The sequence below is a fragment of the Oncorhynchus clarkii genome, chromosome 5, assembly GCF_045791955.1.
Source record: "Oncorhynchus clarkii lewisi isolate Uvic-CL-2024 chromosome 5, UVic_Ocla_1.0, whole genome shotgun sequence".
NCBI lineage: Eukaryota > Metazoa > Chordata > Actinopteri > Salmoniformes > Salmonidae > Oncorhynchus > Oncorhynchus clarkii.
In genome coordinates, this window is record NC_092151.1 from 26194476 (window position 1) to 26220444 (window position 25969).

The 25969-nt window shown below is 43.8% G+C and overlaps 2 protein-coding genes across 2 annotated transcripts in view; one reads left to right on the plus strand and one right to left on the minus strand.

The window, feature by feature from the left end:
- The window catches only part of LOC139409916 (matrix metalloproteinase-17-like), a 98741-nt gene that overhangs the window by 15644 nt on the left and 57128 nt on the right, over nucleotides 1-25969 (minus strand). The window contains exons 4-5 of the mRNA XM_071155329.1: nucleotides 15062-15348; nucleotides 10652-10828 (exon numbers count right to left, since the gene is read on the minus strand). Of these exons, the coding sequence (XP_071011430.1) occupies nucleotides 10652-10828; nucleotides 15062-15348 (464 nt within the window). The remainder of the gene's footprint in view (nucleotides 1-10651; nucleotides 10829-15061; nucleotides 15349-25969) is intronic.
- Nucleotides 16412-24893, plus strand: LOC139409609 (holotricin-3-like). Its single transcript, XM_071155035.1, has 5 exons — nucleotides 16412-16427; nucleotides 16585-16684; nucleotides 23083-23104; nucleotides 23711-23971; nucleotides 24867-24893. Exons 1-5 carry the CDS (start codon nucleotides 16412-16414, stop codon nucleotides 24891-24893), a joined length of 426 nt encoding a protein of 141 aa, XP_071011136.1.

Below are 25969 nucleotides of genomic sequence, written 5' to 3' on the forward strand. Positions count from 1 at the left end.
TCTTAATTACCGCCCATTTGGAAAAGGAAAATGCAATAAATATTTACTCTGAGCTGCGCTTCGGTAGGTTGGTGGTAGATGGAAGGACGTGTTGCCAAACCGAGTCCTGTGAACAATGTCTCTGGTGGTCAAATGGATACGTTGTAGTAATGTCGTTGTGTGGATACTCTGTCTGTTCTTTCCTAGCCCGCGTTTGCAGCTGCTGTGGCTAACTCAACGGCTAGGAGGTATCACTTCTGTAGTGAATAAGAGTTCAAAGTTCATACCATTCGCAACCAAAGCTCACGCTGAGGTTGGCTTAGTTCTGTAGTTGACATGTTAGTCCTTTTAATGCAGAGGCTGCAGACCTCACGTACTTGGAACAGGAGGTTACATTTTCGTCAAGGCTTTATATAGTGGAGCGAGAAGGGTGTGTCTGAAAAGTTTTATAACCCATGTCTCTTCACAGGGGTGGGCCACTGATTGAGCAGAGCCCTAACCTTATGAAAATCCAAATCTCTCATTTGGATGCTAAAATTACATTTAATCTTTTCACCAATAATTGTATATTCAAACATTTAAATTGAACAACAATTCCATGTGAATCTGATTACTCTGATGTGTAGACTTTCCACTGTAGAGTTTATGTCATCCTATCATCGATGAGAATGTCTCAGATGACAACCGAACTGACATCATATTCATTAAGTACCACCGCATATGTTCAATTGGTCGGATTACCAGAATATCGTTCATTTCCCCCACCTTCTGATGTTTCCAGAATCTCTATGTTAACCAAGGGATTTTCAAATGTCACATCAGTAGGGTAGAGAGAGGAAAAAGGGGGGAAGAGGTATTTATGACTGTCATAAACCTACCCCCAGGCCAACGTCATGACAGTCCCCCAATGTTGGGTTCAATCTTGCGATTAACCTGCATGTTGCAAACCAACATAAAAATGACCGTGGGTAGTCCTGGTTGTGGACCATCGTTGTGGTCTCCATCTGGTGGTCGACCCGGGTAGGGTTTCCGCTCCATGGCTGGGCAGCAGATGTCCAATTGGTGATCGCTGTTGCAGTCCCCCCTCTGGTGTGGTCGACCCGGGTAGGGTGTCTGCAAATGAAGAAGTCCGCTCCATGGCTGGGCAGCAGATGTCCGGATTGGGATCGCCATTCCGGACCCATCGTCTGGTCGTCCAGACTGGAAGATCTGGGCAGGTACTTAGGCAGATGTTAACAACGCACACACACTCATTAAATATATCATTACATTTCCTCCCAAATGAGCGGCGTTGTGGTACTAACTGATGGTTGTATGGGGAAGTTGTTTATGGCTCTGTCACTTTCTACGTGCCGAAGAAAATGAAACAAAATTAATGAAAGCATAAACAAAACAAAATATAGTTATGCCCCCTTAATCATCTAATTGGACTGTATTCCATCTACGTCCATGGTCTTGGCAAAATGACCCTATCATGGCATTGTCTAATGTCATATCTAGGGCTTTCCTAATTTGCGGGGTGTTGCTTAGGGTACTATCCTAAGTTGATAACTATATGTTAAGTCTACAGCTGTAAGGCACTAGTTTTAGGCAGTCTACAGGGATTACCTATGGACTTCTGGGGAGAAAACTGGAGAGTACTGTAGCGGTAGAGTTAAAGGCCTCAAAATAAATGTTCGACTTTACTAAGGCTGGTATTTTGCTCGGACCCTTAAGTGATTCTAGCATAAATCCTAATTGGATGTTTCGTTGTGCAAGCGCGTTTATGCTTACGCAAGTGCACATGTCAAGGGTAGGAAACCAAGTATCCTGGCAGATTACAACTTGTTCAGAATGAGTCTGACGTAGTCAGGTAATTTTCAGGTCAATGCCTGGAGGTCAGTCAGAATTGGTGTCGAGGGAGTCTGTAGTGGTTTTACTACCAGTCACTGTCTTCCACTATTGTAGTGGCGGTAGGTAGGAAGAAGTCTACTTCATAGCTAGGTTATCCACGGAGGAGCTAGCCTCATGACGGAAGTACTCTAAGTAGTAGACCAGTCGTACGTGGTGTGATCGTGGTTCATGACTCCTAATAACTTTTCTCCTGAACGGTTCTATTTATTAGTAGCGTGTGTAATCATTGGAAGAGTGCAATGGAGATTCCCTTCCCCGTGTGACTCCTATGTTGCTATTATCAATAGCAATTTAACTTGTGAGGTTACTAATCCTCTTACTGAGTGTTGCTGGACTGACTGTGGTACTGGTACTCAAGGGGTCCAGTTGTCCTACCGATTTATTCTGAAATGTTATCCTACAGGAATACATGATTAGAGCATTTTACTAGTTGTCTTGTAGTGACTACTACACATGGCAAGGAATGATTATTGTTGCCATTTGTTTTGGAGGTGGACAAGTCCACTGGACTTCCTTTACGACCAGTGTGGTACACCTCAGTACTATCTTAGATGTGTTCTAAGATAATCCCCGTCTAGGGGCCTGTCTGCTCCTCACTGTTCTCAAATGGGAGTTTACAACTAGATTTGATTTATGCTCTGGCGGCCTCATACGGTGTTGTCCATAGTCTCGACCCCCCCACCGGCCTCGATATGGCTCATCATGGGTCTGGACTACTATTCCCCCAATTTGTGTCTTGGGACCCCCCCACCAGCGGGTGGTGTTGGTATCCGAGGTGCAAACGAAATGTTCACACCCTATGTCCGAGTTGTCAGTGGCCGCGTTATTATGAGAGTGGCTGTAACCTTTCAACCAAATCTCCTGGTGTTTGTGCTTCAACACCCTCAGTGGCTGTCGAGGTCTGTCAGTCACCACCGCGTCCGCATGTGGCAACCTCTTCAGTACCTGCGAACTGAGACGAGGATATCGGTCTGTGTAATCGCAAAGTGTTACACCAGTGGGAGTCATCGGGTCAGTTGCTGGACTGACGCCATTAGTGTCATTGTAAGGGTTGACAGTCCCCCACAAAGCGGAAGATGTGTCATCTGAAGCAGAGTATACTCTGCGCATCAATGTTTTTCTTGCTGAAACGACCGCAGTGCTTGCGGAAGTGTCCGAAGGGCAAGAGAAGTTCATCTGAACTACTGTATTGCACGACTGCAAGGAGGAGGGAAGTTGCTCATTCACAGAGACAGCTGGCTCGAAATCATGAAAAGAATGGTCAATCAGATCGGCTGATGGATGTGTCGAGATATCGTAATATCTCCTTGGATCGGATTCTGCACCAAGAGGTTTCTAAACGTCTTTTCCCAAGGGGTGCTTTTGACAGATACCCCTCGTGAATGACTGCGTTGCAGCTAGAGTTAGGGGAAGAGAGTGTGGTCGGTGGAGAAGGCACTGTAGCCTGTGACCATACCTGGTTGGTTTACCAATCCATCAATGGGAGTAACCGATCCATCAAGTCTGCTCCAAGTAGTAGGGGTACAGTTTCGAGGCTGGTAACATACACAGGGTGAACGAGCGAGACGTCCTGGAAGTGTAGTTTCAGCATGACTCTCAATGTGAGAGGCGAGGTAGTCTGAGTGACCCCTCGAAGTGTAGTGTCGCATCGTTCCACTTTTAATAACCAACGTTTAGTTGGCTTCAAAGCCATTTTTAGATCATCAAACAATTTTTGAGAGATGAGTGATATTGTCGCACCCGAATCAATTAGCGCATGTCCTCCAGATGGTCGTTTCGATTTGTGTTTACTGGACATATTCCCCACAAAGTGGAGTGGTCGTTCGCAATAACGTGATGTGTCATTTCTGTTCAAGGTGGAACCAGATCGAATTTTCAGATTTTGAGTGGGCTTGGCTTTAACGAAGCGTTTTATCTTTTTCTTCGCAATATTTGTATCAGAGTCTATAGACAAAGCCCGTGGGCTTGTTTCTTGATCAAGCGGGCCCTGGATAGGGTCTCGAGTGAGAGCGGGAGAGATTCGAATTTTAACGTCCTTGCTAAGGGTGTTAATTCCTGCGGACCTGTTGTCCGGTAATTCCCCGTCTAGTCCTTGTGACTTATCTTTTACTCTTTTCTCAAATGTTTCTCGCTTTAGTTCTTCACGTAGTGGAACTTCTGGAGAACATTGGTCTACGTTTTGATCCTCCTTCAACCCTTTGTTACTCTTGTGCTCTGACACTTTGTGTGGGTTGGGTGCAGGAACGTAGTGAACAGGTCGATTGTAGCGGTAGTCGTTTTGATGGCGACGTACTTTACAGTTATTTAGACCGTGGAGGTTATTGGAATCATGGTTTCGTGGTAGAAACTATTGTTATGCATCATCTCTTAACGCTCCAATACCTGATAATGCACCCTCTAACTGGAGTGAGTGCTCCTGGTCAAACTTCAAAACAGAGTGGTCAGGGCTCTTAGCATTGCAAGCTTTTGATGCCTCAAAAGCTGTGCTTGCAAGCTCTCTGAGTTGTAAGATAGGCAAGCCAATGTGGGCTGCAGGGCCCAAGTAGGTAATGAAGGTGGGATACATGTTTGACAGGAGCATTTGTTTAAATGGTAACAGGTCTTCCATGCCTGTTTCAGCGAGTAGGCCAAAGTAAGCTGAAAGAAGCCTATAATAGATAGTAAGCTTGTGCGATAGTAAGCTTGTGCGTGATCATTCCTTGTTTGACCGTTTTAGCCAGTGAGCTATCGTGTTTGCGAGTTGCAGAACCACTGAATTCTAATTTCAAAGCTGTGGCAAGTTTAGCATAGTCATTTAGCACGTGTTGCTGTTGTAGGCGAATGAACCTTGTCGCGTGTCTATTCGACATTCGCTTCAACAGGTAAACCCTGTCAGAACCCGTAACGTTCGGGTAGCCATCCAACGCGTCCTCTATGTCAGCTAGAAACGTCTCAGTATTGTTTGGCTGACCTGGAACGGGGTCAAAGTTGGGGAAATTCTTGACGAGTTTGTCAAGGTATTCCGCGTCAAGCGAGCGGAGAGGGTTGGCTTCATCCTGTGGGGAAATTGGGGCCGAAAGGCCAAGAGGAGAAGCCAAGCTTTGGCTTTGTTGGCCAAGAGGCGCCATATTACTCAGTGCCGAATGGCCAAGAGGAGAAGACTGAGGGACACTTAATGGAGGCAATGTCTGAAACCTATCGTCTTCACTCCTTTGAGTACAGGGCAATGGTTGCTTGGGATGGGTAGTCACGCGGAGGAGCGTGACCATTCTAGATTTCCTCCAGATCGTACCTAAGGGTGGTATTCTGCTGCATTGCAGAGTCCACTTGAGTGCTTAGAATACTGATTTTGGACACGTGAGTGTCACACTTGCTCCTTTCGGTCTCAAACTTATCTTATGATTTGCAGATAGAGGTCTTGAGTACGGAGCGAGAGATTCAGTGATGAGATTTCTTCCGCTTGCTTAGAAATCAAGATTTCCATCTTCATCACCCAAGTTCTCTCATCATTCATTTGGTCAGCGACTTCAATGAGTTCTGCTGATTTGTCATCCAACTTAGTCATTGTGTTCACTAATTCGTTGTCTTTGGTCTGCAGAATTTGGAGTAGAACATTGTTACCTTGTGTAACATTCGACAAAACTGCCTGCATGTTATCAAATTGCGTGCTCCTGTTTGTAGATAACTCGACAGATTTATCTAGTTTGGAGTGGACTACATCGTATTTAGTTTTGGCTTAATCGAGTTGTTCCTGGAGACAACGATTTTGTTGAAGAGTTTGTGTTCGTTCATCGTCATAAGTATTTGCAATTACTTTTAATTGTTCAGATTTCAAACGCAGATCCTCGACTAGCAGAATGTTTTCATTTCCTGCTCTTGTCAATAGTTGCTCAGTTCTCTCCACCTGTCCCCTCATGTTAGCCATGTCTGGCACGTGCTTCGGCTGTGCACTGTGGTATTGGACCGATGCCACATTTTTATGGCGATACATCAGTGCAAAAGTGGGGAGAACCGTCACAAAGCCTGTGTTTGATGGTTGATTTTGGAGAGCGTTCGCAATTTCGGCTGTCTTTTCGCTAATGGCATAATTAGGGTTGGTATCGCTGCTGAGGTCAGAGATCAATTATTTTATGGGTGGAGGTTCACTAATTACGGAGGAGTGGTGACCACCTCTTTTGATAGCTTGCACATTATTAGAAAAATTTGGGTTTGGAATTCATTGGAAGCTGCAAAGACAAGTTTAATCGATTTATAGATGTTGACGAACCATCAGTACCATACCAGTAATGTGGAAGTTGGACGTGAATGAATTTACAAAAGCTAATTGAATTAATTAATCAATGCCAATGATTAATCCTACCTGCGTAGGCTATCTGGGTATTAAACTTGAATTAACCTGAGATGTTGCTTCATCCAGGTTAATATAAGAAGTTGAAAAGTGTCTCATTTGATTGGAAGAACATTAAGGTATGTTCAACAATTTAACTTAAATTAAATTGAATGAGACGATAATCCATACAATCTCCATTGATTGGATATCATAAGTGTAAACAGTAGATCAAATGTTGGGAACATTCAACACTGTGGTACACTTCTCCCTAAGGCCGAAGCCATATGGGATTCCCGCTGGGGCGGGGCTTCTGTCAGTACTGGATTACTGAATGGTTTTGCAAAAAACAAATTTTACTGATTGATCAATTTAATGATAAATAAGACCTATTTGGGATTTAAACTTTAAATAACCTGAGAAGTTGTTTCATCTAGGTTAGTTTGGAAAAAGTTTACAATGTCTTATTTAGAAACTCATCAATTTGGATACTATTTAAAAGATTTCAACGTGGCACAAGAAAACAAAATGGCTATTTTCCCTTGTTAGCTTTAGCACCTCGTGCAAGCTAACCCTACATTTTGCCTGAAACTGCAGCACATAGGATTCCCTTGGCAAGGGAAAGGTTTTACTTCTAACATATTATGTTCAAACCCTTTTCGGCAATTTTTTACAATGTTTTAACCGGAACACGCGGCAAACAACGAAATGCACCGTGGTCTACTCGCGAGGAAACGTGAGAGAGACAGGGATATCTATCGCTGGTCAAGCTTATATCTCCTGAATTTGTCCTCGCTCGAGAAATTAATAATGACCGAGCCTATCCACGTTTGTAACGCGCAAGGCAGAAATAGCCCTGCGCTTGGCCAAATGCTTTATTTCTCAGATGTCTATAATTAGCTTTATCAGCTCTCATACAGAAATGTATTCGCTTACGTTACCCACTGACTACATCAAAGAACAACACGGAGGCGGGGAATCTTCAGCACACACACACCCAATAATGCTTGTCTCTAACACTCCAAAAATGTGTACAATAAACTTGGTATATTATGTAATCTGCTTTTCAATTTTATACAGGCTGAATCAAAATGAAAGCTTCATTCTATTTTAGATTCCTCGCACGGGAGCACCAATTATGTTGTGTCTTTGGCTATGCCGGATTAAGTGATATGACATGCTATTCTATAAAATCCTTTCTCCATAATTAATATTACCTGATTGAGCTAATCATGTAAATGTAATTAACTAGAGAGTCGGGGCACCACAAAATAATATTTATAGAGCTGTTATCTTCCGAATAAACTCTTAAAGACCTAGTCATATTTTACATCAATAGCAGTCAATATTAATCGTCACCTTAATTCAGTCTCATCTGAAAGCTGTAAATTCTTGGTTATCTTCACGAACCCTGGCTAACAAGTTGAATCAGCGATGCAAAATTGGGTTTAATTATTTATTTACTAAATACCTAACTAATCACACAGAATTACATATACAAAGAATTAATTATACCTTGATTACAAATTACGTCATAAAGGAAAACGTCCCTAGCAGGCGGAAGAGATATGACAGCGGGTTACACAAAAGAAAAGGGGCTGGGTTTGAGTGAAAGAGCGGGAAGACTGAGGGACAAAGGGAGAAGCTGTGCTATTGTAAATACAGTATCTTATGCATTCTAAATTACCGCCCATTTGGAAAAGGAAAATGCAATAAATATTTACTCTGAGCTGCGCTTCGGTAGGTTGGTGGTAGATGGAAGGCCGTGTTGCCAAACCTCGTCCTTTGTCCTTTGAAGAATGTCTCTGGTGGTCAAATGGATACGTTGTAGTAACGTCGTTGTGTGGTAGACGGGATACTCTGTCTGTTCTTTCCTAGCCCGCGTTTGCAGCTGCGGTGGCTAACTCAACAGCTAGGAGGTATCACTTCTGTAGTGAATAAGAGTTCAAAGTTCATACCATTCGCCAACCAAAGCTCACGCTGAGGTTGGCTTAGTTCTGTAGTTGACATGTTAGTCCTTTTAACGCAGAGGCTGCAGACCTCACGTACTTGGAACAGGAGGTTACATTTTTGTCAAGGCTTTATATAGTGGAGCGAGAAGGGTGTGTCTGAAAAGTTTTATAACCTATGTCTCTTCACAGGGGCGGGCCACTGATTGAGCAGAGCCCTAACCTTATGAAAACCCAAATCTCTCATTTGGAAGCTAAAATGACATTTAATCTTTTCACCAATAATTTTATATTCAAACATTTAAATTGAACAACAATTCCATGTGAATCTGATTACTCTGATGTGTAGACTTTCCACTGCAGAGTTTATGTCATCCTATCATCGATGAGAATGTCTCAGATGACAACCGAACTGACATCATATTCATTAAGTACCACCGCATATGTTCAATTGGTCGGATTACCAGAATATCGTTAATTTCCCCCCACCTTCTGATGTTCCCAGAATCTCTATGTTAACCAAGGAGTTTTCAAATGTCACATCAGTAGGGTAGAGAGAGGAAAAAGGGGGGAAGAGGTATTTATGACTGTCATAAACCTACCCCCAGGCCAACGTCAAGACAGTGGATAGAGGGGGTGGAGAGAGAGAGAATGGGAGAGGTAGATAAATAGGCAGGTATATATACAGTGCATTTGGTAAGTATTGAGACTCTGACTTTTTCCACATTTTGTTACGTTACAGCCTTATTCTAAAATGGATTAAATTGTCCCCCCCTCCTCGTCAATCTACACACTTGGGGTCATTGTCCTATAATGGCAAAGCAAAAACAGGTTTTTCGAAATAACTGAAAATGCACAATTACATAAGTATTTAGACCCTTTACTCAGTACTTTGTTGAAGCACCTTCGCCAGAAATTATAGCCTCAAGTCTTCTTCGGTATGATGCTACAAGTTTGGCACATCTGTATTAGGGGAGTTTCTCCCATTATTCTCTGCAGATCCTCTCAAGCTCTGTCAGGTTGGACGGGGAGCGGTGCTGCACAGCAATTTTCAGGTCTCTCCAGAGATGTTGAATCGGTTTTTAGTCCAGGCACAAATCTGGGGAAGGGTACCAACATTATGCTGTGGGGATGTTTTTCAGCGGCAGGGACTGGTAGACTAGTAAGGATCAAGGGAAAGATGAACGGAGCAAAGTACAGAGCGCTTAGGACCTCGGACTGGGGGCGAAGGTTCACCTTCCAACAGGACAATGATCCTAAGCACACAGCCAAGACAATGCATGTGTGGCTTCAGGACAAGTCTCTGAATATCCTTGAGCGGCCCGACCAGCCCCGGACTTGAATCCAATCGAACATCTCTTGAGAGACCTGAAAATAGCTGTGCAGCGACGCTCCCCATCCAACCTGACTGAGCCTGAGAGGATCTGCAGAGAAGAATCGGAGAAACTCCTGTTAGGGAAGATTCAGAATTTGTTGGTAACATATGTTAGATGTTTTATATTTATCAAATGGGTGTAAGTTAATTCTCATCAGAATGGTATTTTTGTGTAATTCTGTGGTGAGGTTGCAGTTATCTGTTCTATGTCAAAACTAAGTTGCCTGGGCCGCTGAGAGGGGAGAGGTCAAAGTGTCATCATGTGTAAACATATCTTTTACTCCCTACCTTTTCAAGTGGGGAAAGAAGGGTTGCAGTGTTGTTTCTATCTTAAACTATAGCCTCACCCTCCTCTCCGTGAGTTTGTCCAGGAGTTTGTATTTAGAGTGGGTTGTATATAAATGACAATTTGATATATGCCTGTTGATATGGAGGATTTGGTTTATGGTTTCACGGGTTTGGGAAAGGAGACAAAGCTGAACGATGAGTTATGTCTATGCTGTCTTATCCTGTGTGTGTGTCTTTACTATAAAGGACCTCATTTGAAATGTGGAAGGGGGCTCTCAGAGAATTCATGGTTAGACACTGAATCGATCTGAGAGTCACAGGGTTGTGATAGAGCTCATAATTAAAGATGGACTTTTATAACTAACTCTGACTTGTGTGTGTGGTTTGCTCCCATGATTAGGTAAATAGAGGAAATTTCCACGACACTCCCCAAATATAGGTGTGCCAAGCTTGTAGTGTCATACCTAAGAAGACTCAAGGCTGTAATCGTTGTCAAAGGTTCTTCAACAAAGTACTGAGTAAATGGTCTGAATACTTATGTGAATGTGATATTTCAGTTGAGTTTTTTTATTATAAATTTGCAAAAAAAATCTAAAAACTTGTTTTTGCATTTTCATTATGGGGTATTGCGTGTAGATTGAGGGAAAAAAACGATTTAATAAATTTAGGAATAAGGCTGTAACATAACAAAATGTGGAAAAAGTCAAGGGGTCTGGATACTTTCTGAATGCACTGTAGTTATTAGTCACAGTGTTGGGAAACATTGCGGGGTAAGAAACAGCTGTGGTGTTGTGTCGCTATGTACTGTATACCCCTTAGCAGTCTTTTTCCCATGATGATGAGGCGATTTGAGGTACTTACCGTAGAGCTGCCAGACACGGACCTTGTCCTCATAGGGGAGGTTGTACTTGAGTGGGTCCCCCACAGGGCCCTGGTAGTACGGCCTCATGATGGACTCTATGGCTGAAGTGTGGGCCAGGCCAATAGCATGACCAAACTCATGCACTGCTACCGCAAACAGATCCATCCCGTGAGAGTCTGAGGGGAGAGAGAGAGAGAAAGAGAGAGGGAGGACCGACGTGAGAAAGATAACAATGAGATTTCTCCATCCATCGGAGCAGAGAAAAGCTTTGATATGGCTTCCATATCATGAAAACACACCTCACTGACAGACAGAAGAATGCTATTACTACTATCTCAACTCTCCATTTTGAGTGTTGGACTGACCTACTGCACCTCTACTATCAAGTGTGTGGATTGCAGAGTGTGTTTCTCTTACTTCTGAACACATCTCCATATTGTCAGAGTTAAGAGGAGAAGCAGACAGGCACAAACGCTTGTAATGCTTTTAGGCACAACGCATAGAGAGATAGCTATGGAAATACAGTCTGAGCCGCAAGCTGTCATCCACAGAGCATGTAGTGACACCTGGAGCGACTACAGCAGGCTAAAAACACCTCTTCCTCCTCCTCGGCGGAATTTGCAAAAAAAAAGAAAGAAAACCTGCTAGTCTGGCTCTGCTAAGCGAGACTAAGAGTTCAAACCTGCGGCTAAGAGATTTAGATTGCGGCTCCACCATCCACCAAACTCATTGGTGTAGTGTGTGTGTCAGCATGCCACAGCTAGCTAGGTTCCCTGTCTCGGTGTGCATGGCTAGCCTTAGATTAGCACAGGCTTGGCTGCGCCTCAATGTCATACTCAAACACAGACAATGGAGCGAGGTGCTGGTATATTCCCTCCTGGTTAGTCACCAGGGTGATTGAAAGCCCAATACATGTCCTAATCTACAGGAGCACATTGTGCAGAAATGGAGTGGAGAAATGGAGTATGTATGAGAGGAAGGGAGGGAAGGAGGGAGGGAGGTTATGATACCATTTAATTTAAGGAGTATGCAGGGTGGAGGACGAAGGGAGGATGAGAGAAAGAGAGGATGGGAGAGACGGGGAGGGAAGCAGGGAGGTCATGGTATCTACGGCACCATTTATTTTACACAGAGTCACTGTGGTGTTCATCCCTGTGACTACACAACAGACTGACTGCCTGTGTCAAACCTTGCCAAACAGAGATTTGGCTGATGTTCTAGATTCAATTAAATGCTGTATTCATTCAGTTGGACCCTGTTGGTAAAAGAGGTGTCTGGTCTGGGATGGTTAGCAGCAGGAGGTGCAGAGAGAGGGAGAGAAAGAGTGCAGGCCAGATGGAGTCTGTCTGTCCCATCAGATTTGGGGATGGGGACCCTCTATAAGCAAGCCACAGCTGGCCAGGGTCCTGCTTGGTAGGCTTTAGGAGGTCTGTGGAGGATGATAGTAAAGGCTGTGTGTGTGATGAGAGGAACATACCATATTCCCTTTAGACTACATCTGGTTCAGCCCTGTGATTGTTTACTCAGCCAAAATGCTATCAGCTTTGTGGAACCTGAGATAATCGGGGGAGAGAGAGGGACGCTTTAGTTCACTCTGACTCCATGCCCTGTTACTCCATCTCCATATATGAATAGCGCTCCATTCTGATGTCTCTCTTCATTCCTCAAGAGAGGGCTGCTGTTCCTCTGTGGTGGTGGTGGTGATGGAGTACAGCCGTTTTGGCCATGGTGTGCAGCCTCGTCCCTGAGGAGCTGAGGAGCCAGTCAGCCAGAGCAGGGAGACTAAGTGACTGACTGACAGCTTGATATTGTGGATGAGCAGTGTGGCGCAATTTCTCCCCTCTACACTATCATTTCACTCTCTCTCTCTCTCTTTCACGATCTGTCTGTCTGCCTGCCTGCCTGCCTGCCTGCCTGCCTGCCTGCCTGTCTGCCTGCCTGCCTGCCTGCCTGTCTGTCTGTCTGTCTCTCTCTCTCTCTCTCTCTCTCTCTAACACAAACATGAACACACTGACGTGTGCACACACGTTGCGAACCAAAGCCAAATTGCGAATGTCATCAAAACACACCTGCTTAATGAGCCTTTTGTTTCGGCCAGCATAATCATTCCGCATTAGTGAGCAACCAGCGGAGAGATAATTAATTAAAGCAATCTGCCTGCTGTCAAAACAAAAACAGCCTTTCCCTGGCTCCACTTATGTGACCCGGACCCCGAGAGTCTGCCCAGGCCACCCCATTGGATGTCTCCCCTGTCAATCAACCAGTGGAGAGCAGAACGCTAGCAAATTTAAATGGAGCATTTAGCATTCTGCTAGCTACGCTGTTCTCCAAACGCCCAGTTTCAATTCATTGCTAATTACAACACATTAGCAGATGGCCCTCATAGGGGGGAATGTTCTAAGGCTCTGCCAAGAACAATACACTGGGATAAGTTTTCAGAAAATAGGCAAGGGGAGAGAGAAAAGAAGGGAGAGAGGGAAAGCAATTACTGGAATCCTTATTCCTCTGATAAGGTCCATCCTTCTTAAGAAGATTAGGGCCCCAGAAATCTGCTGAACTGCCGTGTTTCACTTCTAGCTCCTGACCTTACAAGTTTACAACTTCTCCAAAGATTATCTTCTTGTTCGAAAGTTGCAGGAACAACAACCCACTCCAATATCTAAAAGGGGATAGGGAAGAGATCCAAGGCCAGGCCTTGAATCCTGTTGCAGACTGACTAAAAAGCACCTTGATGAAAGAATCACCTGTATGGCTCGCTATGACGACAGAAAACTAGGAACAACTAGTTAACGTTTAACTCTCTTATCTAACCCAAAGCACCAACGACATTTTCGGTACGCATGTCAAAGAACACAATCCTTCAGTGTCGTAAACACAACATTAACCATACAACACATAAAAAAACTCACCAAGGTAAGGCATTGGTGTCTGTTTTAGTAAGTGAGCTTCGTGGTTAGCACAGCCTACTGAGCCGTGGTGACCACCCGACGGACTGTGAAGCTGAGAAGAAATTAAGAGCTGTTTAATTAACTGGCTCCTCTGCCTCGACGACTCACGTCTCCCGCCAGAGAGTCAAGGCAAACAAACACAAATAAATAGAGGACTAAATTCCTTGTTCAATCCAAGCAATGAAATTATACTAGGAATCTAGATGGTGGTGTGGGGCATTCAATAGTTTCAGTTAAAGGATTCATATCATAAGCAAATACTGGAGCGATCTCATTCCTTGGGTGGGTTGAGAAGGGTAAATCATAATTTTCATCATTACCATTATCCTTCACTTCCTCCTCATCATCATAATTTATTCATGCAATGTGCCAATGATGTGAGATTCTTCGAGAAAAGATGGATTTTTCAATAATCTTCCTCCATTTTCTCCCACATCAGTGAATCTACCACTCTATCCGCCCATCTTCTGGTGTATTCCCCTGACCACCACCGTCTCTCCCCTCCCTCCCTCTGTACTCCACCTTCCAGGCGCCGTGTAAGCATCTGCTGCCTGCCTGGTCTGGCCGGTAGGGAGCCCTAATTGGAGCAGACTGAGCAGCTGTCCAGGAGGCCTCCTGCAGGACAGGGGGAGACCAGAGCACGGCCTGGCGGCCTGGCCCCATCAACACGGCACACCAGCTGGGTCAGTCTGCATCACGCAGCCCTGCTCCTCTCCTTCCCCCCACACTGAGGTCTGGTTTGATGTATCTTTGGGAGAGTGATGTACTGTATCTGTCCTGTCAGAGAGGTCATGGGGTCAGCATACATCACACATTACATCACTTCACCTTTCCAGATGTGTTTGGTTGTCTTGCTATCTTTATCAAGGCAAGCGATGTGGAGGTATTGGGCTTGGCTAGAGTGGAATATGACTCTGGGTGCTCTCAGTAGTTCTAGTCTCATCATAGGTGGGGAGATGAAGGGGGAGCTCGTTCTCTTTTACCCAACACTGTCTATGCTCACCTGCTATCCTCTTCCTCCTTCTGTCTCAGGCAGGACATAACAGAAAATGCATTAGTTTCTCCATCAGAGATGGACAGGAAGGGAGAGATGGAGGGGGGCACCTTGAGTCCACTCAGGCAGATGAGAATGGGAGATGGGAGAGGGGGAAGTGGTGGGCAGTCGATCAGCCTAGCAGCAGCAGGCGGACTTAATGATTAATGAGAGCATCTGTGATTCTGGGAGCGGCTAGTCAGACTGAGTGACCCATGGCTGACCAACCAACTGCTAGAGCCGTGAGGTGTCACTGGGCATTGCACGCAAGCACGCACTCATGCACACACGCACGCACACGCACACACGCACACACACAAACTTCTGGAAATGTACTTCATACAAATAAATGAACAGTATAGCACATATACAATCCATGTACAATACACACTAGTCACTGAAGACACAGTAAACTACCAACCACTCACCTGGTGATCTGAAGGTCCAGGCCTCATCATCATCAAAGTGGGTGTCCCCTGCTGTGAACCTCTCTCCGGGGAAGAAAGCGTGTGCCACAGTGCCCCCCGGCCCGTCAAAGGGGTACCCGTCGTTGTGGTCAGCCTTGGTGAAGTCGATCTGGATGTCTGCGTCGTTGCCCGCCACTTCATGGAAGTTGAGGGGGGAGATGTCACTCCAGACTTTGAGAGCATAGTACATGAGAGCCCGTACCGTATCTCGACCCAACAGAGGAGACTCCTTAGGAAAGGTACGTATCCTGGAGGTGGAGAGGAACGAGAGGAGAAGAGGGAGAGGAAGAGACCAAGTGGGAGAAGAGGAGAGGGGAAGAAGGAGAGGATGAGACAAGTAGAGTGGAAGCAGATGAAAGTAGGAACAGGAGTAGAGGAAAAGAGGGCGAGAGAGGAGAAAAAAGATAAGAGGAGGAGAGAGTGAGAGGGGGAGAGGAAAGGTCAAAATTAGAATACTGTACAAGTACACTGGCAGAGCTGCATTCACTGGTCAACAAATTTCAACAGGTTGTCAGTTCATGAATGAGTATAGGGCTTATTTGCAGATACACACTGATTGTATCTCCTTTTCCATTTCATGGCTTGGTGAGTCCTCGCAGTGGAAAACAGATTGACCATAGCGTTCAAATGCATCAACATCTTTGAACTGAGTTGCGGAGAGATGAGAGAGAGGAGAAAGACACAAAATGAGCTTTCAGGAATAGCTTTCGAGGCACTATCCTCCCTTCTCTCTCTCACTTTCTTTCTCCCTCTCTCCCTCGTATCTCTGTCTCTCCCTCTGCTACAGCAGTAATAGGATTTGAATAAACAGTGGGGCAGTCATACTCTCGCCCTCTCTCTTCCATTCTCCTCTTTCTATTTCCTAGCAACCAGAGTCATATAACTACCATTAGCCAAGGTTGCTGGCTACTCAATATGTGCAATGAACAAAAATATAAATGCAACATGCAACTATTTCAAATATTTTACTGAATTAATGTTCATATAAGGAATCAGTCAACTGAAATAAATTCATTAGGCCCTAAACTACAGATTTCACATGATTTCACTGAGAATACAGATATGCATGTGTTGGTCACAGATACATAAAAAAGGTAGTGGCGTGGATCAGAAATCCAGTCAGTATCTGGTGTGACCACCATTTGCTTCATGCAGATTGATCTCCTTCGCATAGAGTTGATCAGGCTGTTGATTGTGGTCTGTGGAATGTTGTCCCACTACTCGTCAATGGCTGTGCGAAGTTGCTGGATATTGGCGGGAACTAGAATACGCTGTCATACAAGTCGATCTAGAGCATCCCAAACATGCTCAATGGGTGACATGTCTGGTGAGTATGCAGGCCATGGGGCTGTGCATTATCATGCTGAAACATGAGGTGATGGCGGCGGATGAATGGCACGACAATGGGCCTCAGGATCTCGTCGCGGTATCTCTGTGCATTCAAATTGCCATCGATAAAATTTAATTGTGTTTGTTGTCTGTAGATTATGCCTGCCCATACCATAACTCCACCACCATCATGGGGCACCACTGGGATACATCTGTGAAAAGCACACTTCTTCAGTGTGCCAGTGGCCATCGAAGGTGAGCGTTTGCCCAATGAAGTCGGTGTTGGATTCTCTTGGTAAAGGTGAATTAATCACTGACAGGGATGTGAACAAATTTGTCCACTAAATTTGAGAGAAACAAGCTTTTTGTGCATATGGAACATATCTGATTTTCTATTTCAGCTCATGAAACATGGGACCAACATTTGACATGTTACGTTTATATTTTTCTTCAGTGTATATGGCTAAAGGAACCCATAGATAGTTCACATGCTCAATAGCTTTTGATGCACGGACGGGGAGGGCAGTGAAGACAGGGAGTGGGGGAATAGTGGAGGGGTGGGTAATAGCAGCCTGCTAGCCAAGGTCAGAGGCAGCCTCCCCTGCATCACAGATGAGCTCTAGAATCCCATGACATTGGCTGTGTTCACACCCGCTATCTGAGCAAGTACATTAAAAATACATTGACCATCATGGCCCTGGAGCCGGTCTAGGAATAGCATTAAGTAGGAAATATGATTGCTACGCTGAGAATTTCTATACCCGCTGGCGCAGTCCAACATAATGTGTGTGTGTGATAAAAACCTTTTAATGAATAAATACTTTAGTAATATTGTGAAACCTTTATTTGACATTCACAATGTAAGTGCACAAAGCAAGAGCAAACAGCACAAACAAAACATTTTCCAATTCTTGGAGGTGAGTAATAGACGATAGAACCTTGAGAACCGATAGAACCTTTGGAAACTTAAGACAGACAGAGGTAACCTTTCTGTGTGTGACAGACTGCTGTTTCGACCACAGGCCTTGACTCTGGCTCTGACTCTTTCACCAGCCTGGACGAGTCTGGAACCATTATGGTGTCATTATCATTGGCTGTGCTGACAGGGCATGGCAACTGGAGGCTATCCGTGTGTTTGTGTGTGTGTGTGTGTGTGTGTGTGTGCGTGAGCACTGTAAATCCTTGTGGAGACATAAGGTTGTGACACACAAAGGGATAATTGACCCTGAGCTGTTGTTTGAGGGACTTTACAGTAGTATAATTTTGGAAGAGGGTGTACGACACTAGCACTCCACCCGCAAGCACACACTCCATTCACCCGCATGCACACACTCCACCCACATGCATGCACGCACTCCACCCGCATGCACACACCTACCTCACCCGCATGCAGGCATGCACACACTCCACCCGCATGCACGCAAGACACACACATTATTCTCCAGAACAAAATCTAAATGCTAAAGCACACTAGGGCTGGGTGATATGGCTGAAATATCATATCATCACGGTATGTAATGACGATATTTGATGCTATTTTTTGTTCTTTAATAATAAAAGTAATAAAAACGTCATGAGTAGTGAGTGACCCTAGAGTTGCAACACATACATTCTAAGTGAGTCTTTCTCCATTCTGATTGTTTTATAATTTTTATAGTATTTTACATTTCTCAATTGCCTGCACTAATTTGAGATCATTTCAACACTGGGTTGCACGATATTGGCAAACAACCTAGGCCTTATTTTTAACCAAATGTTGCAATTTACTTGCAATTTAGAGCAAAACACTTGGGTGAACTGTAGGAATCATGGAAATATAATTCTTATTCTAATTCTATAATAGAATAGTGTTGTTCGACATGACAACAAATTAAAATGCCAGGGAGGAGTTATTATGACAGGGTAGGAACCAAAGTGTTTCCTAGGGGACCATATAATCTTTAGCTACATTGAACGTTTTCTCTTAGCTACTTCATGTAGCTAACATTTCCATGCTTCACGTATTCCTCTTTGATTCAGAAGATACTGTTGCACAAACAACATGCTGATTTAGGTCTACACCATCACTGGCATTATTAGGCTGTATAGCTAATTACGTTTGCTATGGTTCAGTACATTTAATAGCTAGCTAGCCAGCTAACTAGCGATTCGCATTAGCTAACAAGAAAAGACAAACTAGCTGTTTGCAGATATAAGAAACACAAACGCATAGTGTAATTATAGAACGCTAGTGAATTGATATTAAGAAGCAAAGTGAAAACAGCATCACGTTGTCATCAACATTGTTGCATGTGCTGCATTGACCATGCAGACTGAACCCAAGTGTCTCGTGGTTGAAGAACAACAAATGCGCTCCTTGAGTGACAGGGGGCGGGGCTAGGTCTGTGTGGAACGAGGCATGAAGAGAGAGCAGAGAGAGATGACTAAGTGGCGAAGTAAACTATAAAAATGTACTTTGATTACCAACAATGACGAGACAGCCTACAGGGAGGAGGTGAGGGCTCTGGGAGTGTATTGTCAGGAAAACAAGCTCTCACTCAATGTCAACAAAACAAAGGAGATTATTGTGGACTTCGGGAAACAGCAGAGGATGCACCCCCCTATCTACATCGAAGGACTGCAGTGGAGAATGTGGAAAGCTTCAAGTTCCTCAGCGTACACATCACTGACAAACTGAAATGGACCACTCACACAGACAGTGTGGTGAAGAAGGTGCAACAGAGCCTCTTCAACCTCAGGAGGCTAAAGAAATTTGGCTTGTCACTTAAAACCCTCACAAACTTTTACAGATGCACAATTGAGAGCATCCTGTCGGGCTGTATCACCGCCTGGTACGGCAACTGCATCGCCAGCAACCGCAAGGCTCTCCAGAGGGTGGTGCAGTCTGCTCAACGCATTACAGGGGGCAGTCTACCAGCCCTCCAGGACACCTACAGCATCCGATGTCACAGGTAGGCCAAAAAGATCATCAAGGCCATCAACCACCCGAGCCATTGCCTGTTCACCCCGTTATCATCCAGAAGGCGAGATCAGTACAGGTGCATCAAAGCTGGGACCGAGAGACTGACAAACAGCTTCTATCTCAAGGCCATCAGACTGTTAAACAGCCAAACAGCACATTAGAGGCTGCTGCTTATAGGTATAGACTAGACATCACTGGCTACTTTAAGGAATGGAACACTAGTCACTTTAATAATGTTTACATATCTGGCATTACTCATCTCATATGTATATACTGTATTCTATACTATTCTACAGTATCTTAGTCACTTAATGTTTACATATCTGGCATTACTCATCTCATATGTATATACTGTATTCTATACTATTCTACAGTATCTTAGTCACTTTAATAATGTTTACATATCTGGCATTAATCATCTCATATGTATATACTGTATTCTATACTATTCTACTGTATCTTAGTCACTTAATGTTTACATATCTGGCATTACTCATCTCATATGTATATACTGTATTCTATACTATTCTACTGTATCTTAGTCACTTTAATAATGTTTACATATCTGGCATTAATCATCTCATATGTATATACTGTATTCTATACTATTCTACTGTATCTTAGTCACTTTAATAATGTTTACATATCTGGCATTACTCATCTCATATGTATATACTGTATTCTATACTATTCTACTGTATCTTAGTCACTTAATGTTTACATATCTGGCATTACTCATCTCATATGTATATACTGTATTCTATACTATTCTACTGTATCTTAGTCACTTTAATAATGTTTACATATCTGGCATTACTCATCTCATATGTATATACTGTATTCTATACTATTCTACGGTATCTTAGTCACTTAATAATGTTTACATATATGGCATTACTCATCTCATATGTATATACTGTATTCTATACTATTCTACGGTATCTTAGTCCGTTCCGCTCTGACATCGCCCATCCATATATATACAGTATATAGTCTTAATTAATTCCTACTTAGATTGGTGCGTATTGGGTATATGATGTGTAATTTGTTATATATTACTTGTTAGCTATTACTGCACTGTCGGAGCTAGACGCACAAGCATTTCGCTACACCCACAATAACATCTGCTAATCACGTGTACATGACCAATAAAATGTGATTTGATTTGATTTGCTAAACTGTCTAGGATGAAGAGAAAATTCTAAGAATTATCCTCACACCTCAGTGACCGCTGACACAGGAACGTAACAGTGCCTTTATTCTTCAACTTTGACACACTGGGCTGAGTAACAACTGAGAGGTAAAAAAGCTAATTGCAAAGTTACATATCTGTGAATTTATGGGATTTAAAGACACAGTGTCCTTCAGTAGGATAATATTCCATTATTTGTCAGGAGTGAGGTCCCTCTTCCTCTATCTCAGCTGTCAATCACAGCTCTAATGATGGCAGCACAGGGAGAGGGGAGGGATTGATGTGGTGTCCCCTTTTTATAGGTATCTCTTTATGGAGACAGCCTCATCATTGGATCACCCAGCTATGGTATAATGCTGATGTGATGGGGCTTCCTTAGGTTATTTTGGTCTGTCCTTTGGTTCACATACACCCGACTCTCTCCTCTCCTATACTGTATCCCTAACACCTATCTTGGCTGGACACTTGTGGACAACCTATACTGTGTCTAACCTATCACTCTTATCCATGCTTATTCTCAGCTCTATTGTACTCATTTTATTGAAAGTCGGTTCAGATAGGAATCAGAGGGTACAGTAAGGTCATGTTGACAGAGTTACTGATGCTTATCACGAGTGTCTCCTTCTTCCACTGCAGCATGTTAACCCAGCCAGTCAGTTAGCTAGACAGCTAGCCAGCCAGCCAGCCAGAAGGATCCTTTGGGAAGTGAATTAGAGCAGTAGACAGACAGACAAGGAGGGAGGGAGGCTCCGCTGCTTTCCCCACCTATCTGTTTAGGTGATTAATCTAGCCGCTAACGAGCAGGAGGCAGTCTTCTGGGTGATGAACTGGGCTAACAGTGTGATTAGGAGGCTGTGTCATCTGTCTGACTAATGCTGGGGCTGTTACGGGTACATGTCTCAACAGCTGGGTCCACCAACCCCTGCTCTCACCAGCCAATCAATCTTTATCCTTACGCCATTCAGGTCTGAAATTGGCCTATTATTATAAAATGGATTAAATAGTTTTCCCCCTCATCAATCTACTCACAATACCCAATAATGACAAAGCAAAAATGGGTTTTTAGAAAATGTTGCAAATTTGTTAAAAAATTAAAAACTTTAATATCAAATTCACACGAGTATTCAGACCCTTTTCTCAGTACTTTGCTGAAGCCGCTTTGGCAGCAATTACAGCCTTAAGTCTTCTTGGGTATGACGCCATTCCTCTCTGCAGATCCTCTCAAGCTCTGTCAGGTTGGATGGGGAGCGTTGCTGCATAGTTATTTTCAGGTCTCTCCAGAGATGTTCGATCATTTTCAAGTCCGGGCTCTGGTTGGGCCACTCAAGGACATTCAGAGACATGTCCCGAAGCCACTCCTGCTTTGTCTTGGCTGTGTGCTTATGGTCGTTGTCCAGTTGAAAGATGAACCTTCTCCCCAGTCTGAGGTCCTGAGCGCTCTGGAGCAGGTTTTCATCAAGGATCTCTCTGTACTTTGCTCCATTCATCTTTCCCTCAATCCTGACTGGTCTCCCAGTTCCTGCTGCTGAAAAATATCCCCACAGCATGATGCTGCCTCCACCATTCTTCACCGGAGGGATGGTGCCAGGTTTCCTCCATACGTGACGCTTGGCTTTCAGGCCAAAGAGTTCAATCTTGGTTTCATCAGACCAGAGAATCTTTTTTAGGTGCCTTTTGGCAAACTCCAAGTGGGCTGTCATGTGCCTTTCACTGAGGAGTGACTTCCGTCTGGCCACTCTACCATAAAAGCCTAATTGGTGGAGTGCTGCAGAGATGGTTGTCCTTCTGGAAGGTTCTCCCATCTCCACAGGGGAACCCTGTGGAACCCCATTGGGTTCTTGGTCACCTCCCTGACCAAGGCCCTTTCCCCCGATTGCTAAGTTTGGCCGGGTGGCCAGTTGGAAGACGTTTGGTGGTTCCAAACGTCTTCCATTTAAGAATGATGGAGGCCACTGTGTTCTTGGGGACCTTCAATGCTGCAGAAATTTTTTGGTACCCTTCCCCAGATCTGTGCCTCGATGCAATCCTGTCTCGGAGCTCTACGGACAATTCCTTCAACCTCATGGCTTGGTTTTTTCTCTAATTGAATTAACCACAGGTGGACTCCAATCAAGTTGTAGAAACATCTCAAGGATGATCAATGGAAACAGGATGCACCTGAGCTCAATTTCAAGTCTTATAGCAAAGGGTCTGAATAAGGTATTTCTGTTTTATTTTACTTTATAAAAGCCTGTTTTCGCTTTGTCATTATGGGTTAGTGTGTATAGATTGCTGAGGATTTGTATTTATTTAATGCATTTTAGAATAAGGCTGTTTCAGGAAGTGATGTCACCGAGTAGTGCCACTATATATAAAACCTTTCACCCACTCCTGGGATTTGGATGCCTGATGAAGACCTAAGGGTCGAAACATTGTTATGAATAAATTTCACCTGGGAGCATGAGCAGCAGTGTGCAGCGTTTTCCTTTCTGTTTTCCATGAGTTTTCCTACAACTCCAGCACCTGCGTAAAGTACCTGGATGTGGGTATGTTCTTCAGCTTTGGACATTTTTTCGTAGCCTAGGGTCCAGGAAAATGTGGCCTTTTTATAAATGCATTTCATGCAATTCTATGTACTTTTACATGACTGGAGACTTTGGCAGAATCTTTTTTAATACCGCACAAATGATCAAAAGCCTACAGCAGACAGATTAAAGTCTTCTCTTTTCAGCAGGAGCCATTTGTTTTCCAACCTGTGCAATTGGATTTTAAATATTGCCAAAGGCCTGTTTTGTCTGCATGCTGTTTGTTCACTGACAGATTTGCTGCACGTTCCCGACTGTAGGCTATGCCTTGTTATTGGCTACACACAATCCACAGCTAGGCTATTAAAGAAAAAAGCTATTGATCCTCTGTGGCTAAATTATGGGCCTTCTCATAATGTAATAGGATATTCTGAATTATTTAATTTATTTCTGAACAGACAGCAGTAATTCTATAATGTTGGCAAATTTAGGTACTCCAGTGTCTATTATTCTATAAGGTAATAAATGATGAAGTGCAACGCTGGAGAGATGCGAGTTGCAGGCTCATGTCTATCACAGCAGAGAGATCATAGAAAGAAAGTCTCATTCTAGTTCTTTGAGAGATACAGGCGAGCTTCTCACACGGCCACGGCTACGGCTACGGCCACGGCTACGGCCACGGCTACGGCCACGGCCACGGCTACGGCTACGGCTACGGCTACGGCCACGGCTACGGCTACGGCCACGGCTACGGCCACGGCTACGGCTACGGCCACGGCCACGGCTACGGCCACGGCCACGGCTACGGCCACGGCCACGGCTACGGCCACGGCTACGGCCACGGCCACGGCTACGGCCACGGCTACGGCCACGGCCACGGCTACGTGCGTAGAATTATAATTTTTTACATTGCAAAAAGTGAACATTATTTTTCATGCCACGAGATGGACCAGATCTGGCCAAATAGGTTCCGTAACGAAACAGTCCAAGAAGGAGAGTTGCCGGATCCTGATCAATCAAGTGTGAGAAGGTGGAAAGCTTCAAGTTGGGCTGTATCACCGCCTGGTACGGCAACTGCACCGCCTGCAACCGCAAGGCTCTCCAGAGGGGGAAAATTACAGCTTCTATCTATAGGCCATCAAACTGTTAAATAGCCATTACTAGCCGGCTTCCACCCGGTTACGCAACCCTGACCCTTAGAGGCCGCTTCCCTATATACATAGACTTGGAATCACTGGCCACTAACATCTGCTAAATATGTGTCTGTGACCAATAACATTTGATTTGATAAAGTCTTGGGGCGAGCAGAATCAACAACCTCTGAATCATCAAGAGAGTTGCTTTGTGAGGTGTTAAAGTTCACAGTTAGCCATTGTTATGTACTGGGGTTTCTGGAACTCTGCAGGGTGGACTCTGCTGTACTTAACTGAGTGTGTGTGTCCCTCCCAACACAGCTCCTGTAGGTATGGCCCTAATTTATGTGCTCTCTGACACCAGGAGTTGCATGGCTAATATTTCAGGAACAAAGTACAATGCCCAAGGACTAGTCAGCCCTTTTTCCTCTGAGGGGCCAACATGTAAATATCTCTGTTACAGTATTCAGAGGACTGAATATTCAATGTGATAGAATAATACTATACTATACATGTTTGGTATCTACGTGAAACTTGTTCACTAAGGATAACTCTGATGCTATCTATATGGATGTATGATCTCTGTGGTAACTTGTATCTGTACAAGGTGAACTCTAAGTTATTCTCTAAGTTATTGTCCTCTCAGGTCTCATCTCTCACACAAGCCTTGTAATACTGTGACACACTGGGCCTGGGAGTGTTAAGGTTGCTGTAAACTTTGTATTGTTTTATTGGTCAATGGTGGTTGGTTTTGGGTTGAAAGGTTATAACTTCAGATGTTATGAATTTAATTAAATGCCTTTGTTTTCTCTCTTGTCCTGTATCCAGTGCATAGAGGAAGGTTGTATGATCAATTCTCATTTCCTAGGCTTCTTTGTCCTGTAAGTTAACTGTAGGATCTACAGTACCAGTCAAAAGTTTGGACACACGTACTCATTCAAGTTTTTTCTTTATTTTTTACTATTTTCTACAAGAAGGAGAGTGATGGAGTGCTGCATCAGATGACCTAGCCTCCACAATCACCCAATCTAAACCAAATTGAGATGGTTTGGGATGAGTTGGACTGCAGAGTGAAGGAAAATCAGCCAACAAGGTCTTAGCATATGTGGGAACTCCTTCAAGACTGTTGGAAAAGCATTCCAAGTGAAGCTGATTGAGAGAATGCCAAGAGTGTGCAAAGCTGTCATCAAGGCAAAGGGTGACTATTTTGAAGAATCTCAAATATAAAATATATTTTGATTTGTTTACTACATGATTCCATTTGTGTTATTTCATAATGTTCATGTCTTTACTATTATTCTACAATGTAGAAAATAGTAAAAATAAAGAAAAACCCTTGAATGAGTAGGTGTGTCCAAACTTTTGAATGGAACTGTATATGCTTAGAATAATGCCTTGTAATGCTTGTTAATTCCTTGTAACTTAAGCTCTATACCTTGTATGTGAATCCATTCATTGTACAATATTAATTGAATATCTAGCCTATGATATAGACAATTCTCAGACCAATTCTTGCTAGTGAACATCAACTCATTGCCTAAATGCTTGCTTGTTTATTTTAATTATCTTTATAGAGTCAGATAAACATTTAGTAGGCTAATTGCTTAGTCTAATTACCAGTTGCATGTGATGTGTATATAATATATATCATACACATATCAAATATTTCTGCCCACTACACTCCCAGCCAAGCCTCTGCCCCATGACCCTCTGCTCTACTCCAGACTCTTATCTCCAGCGCTCTCAAAC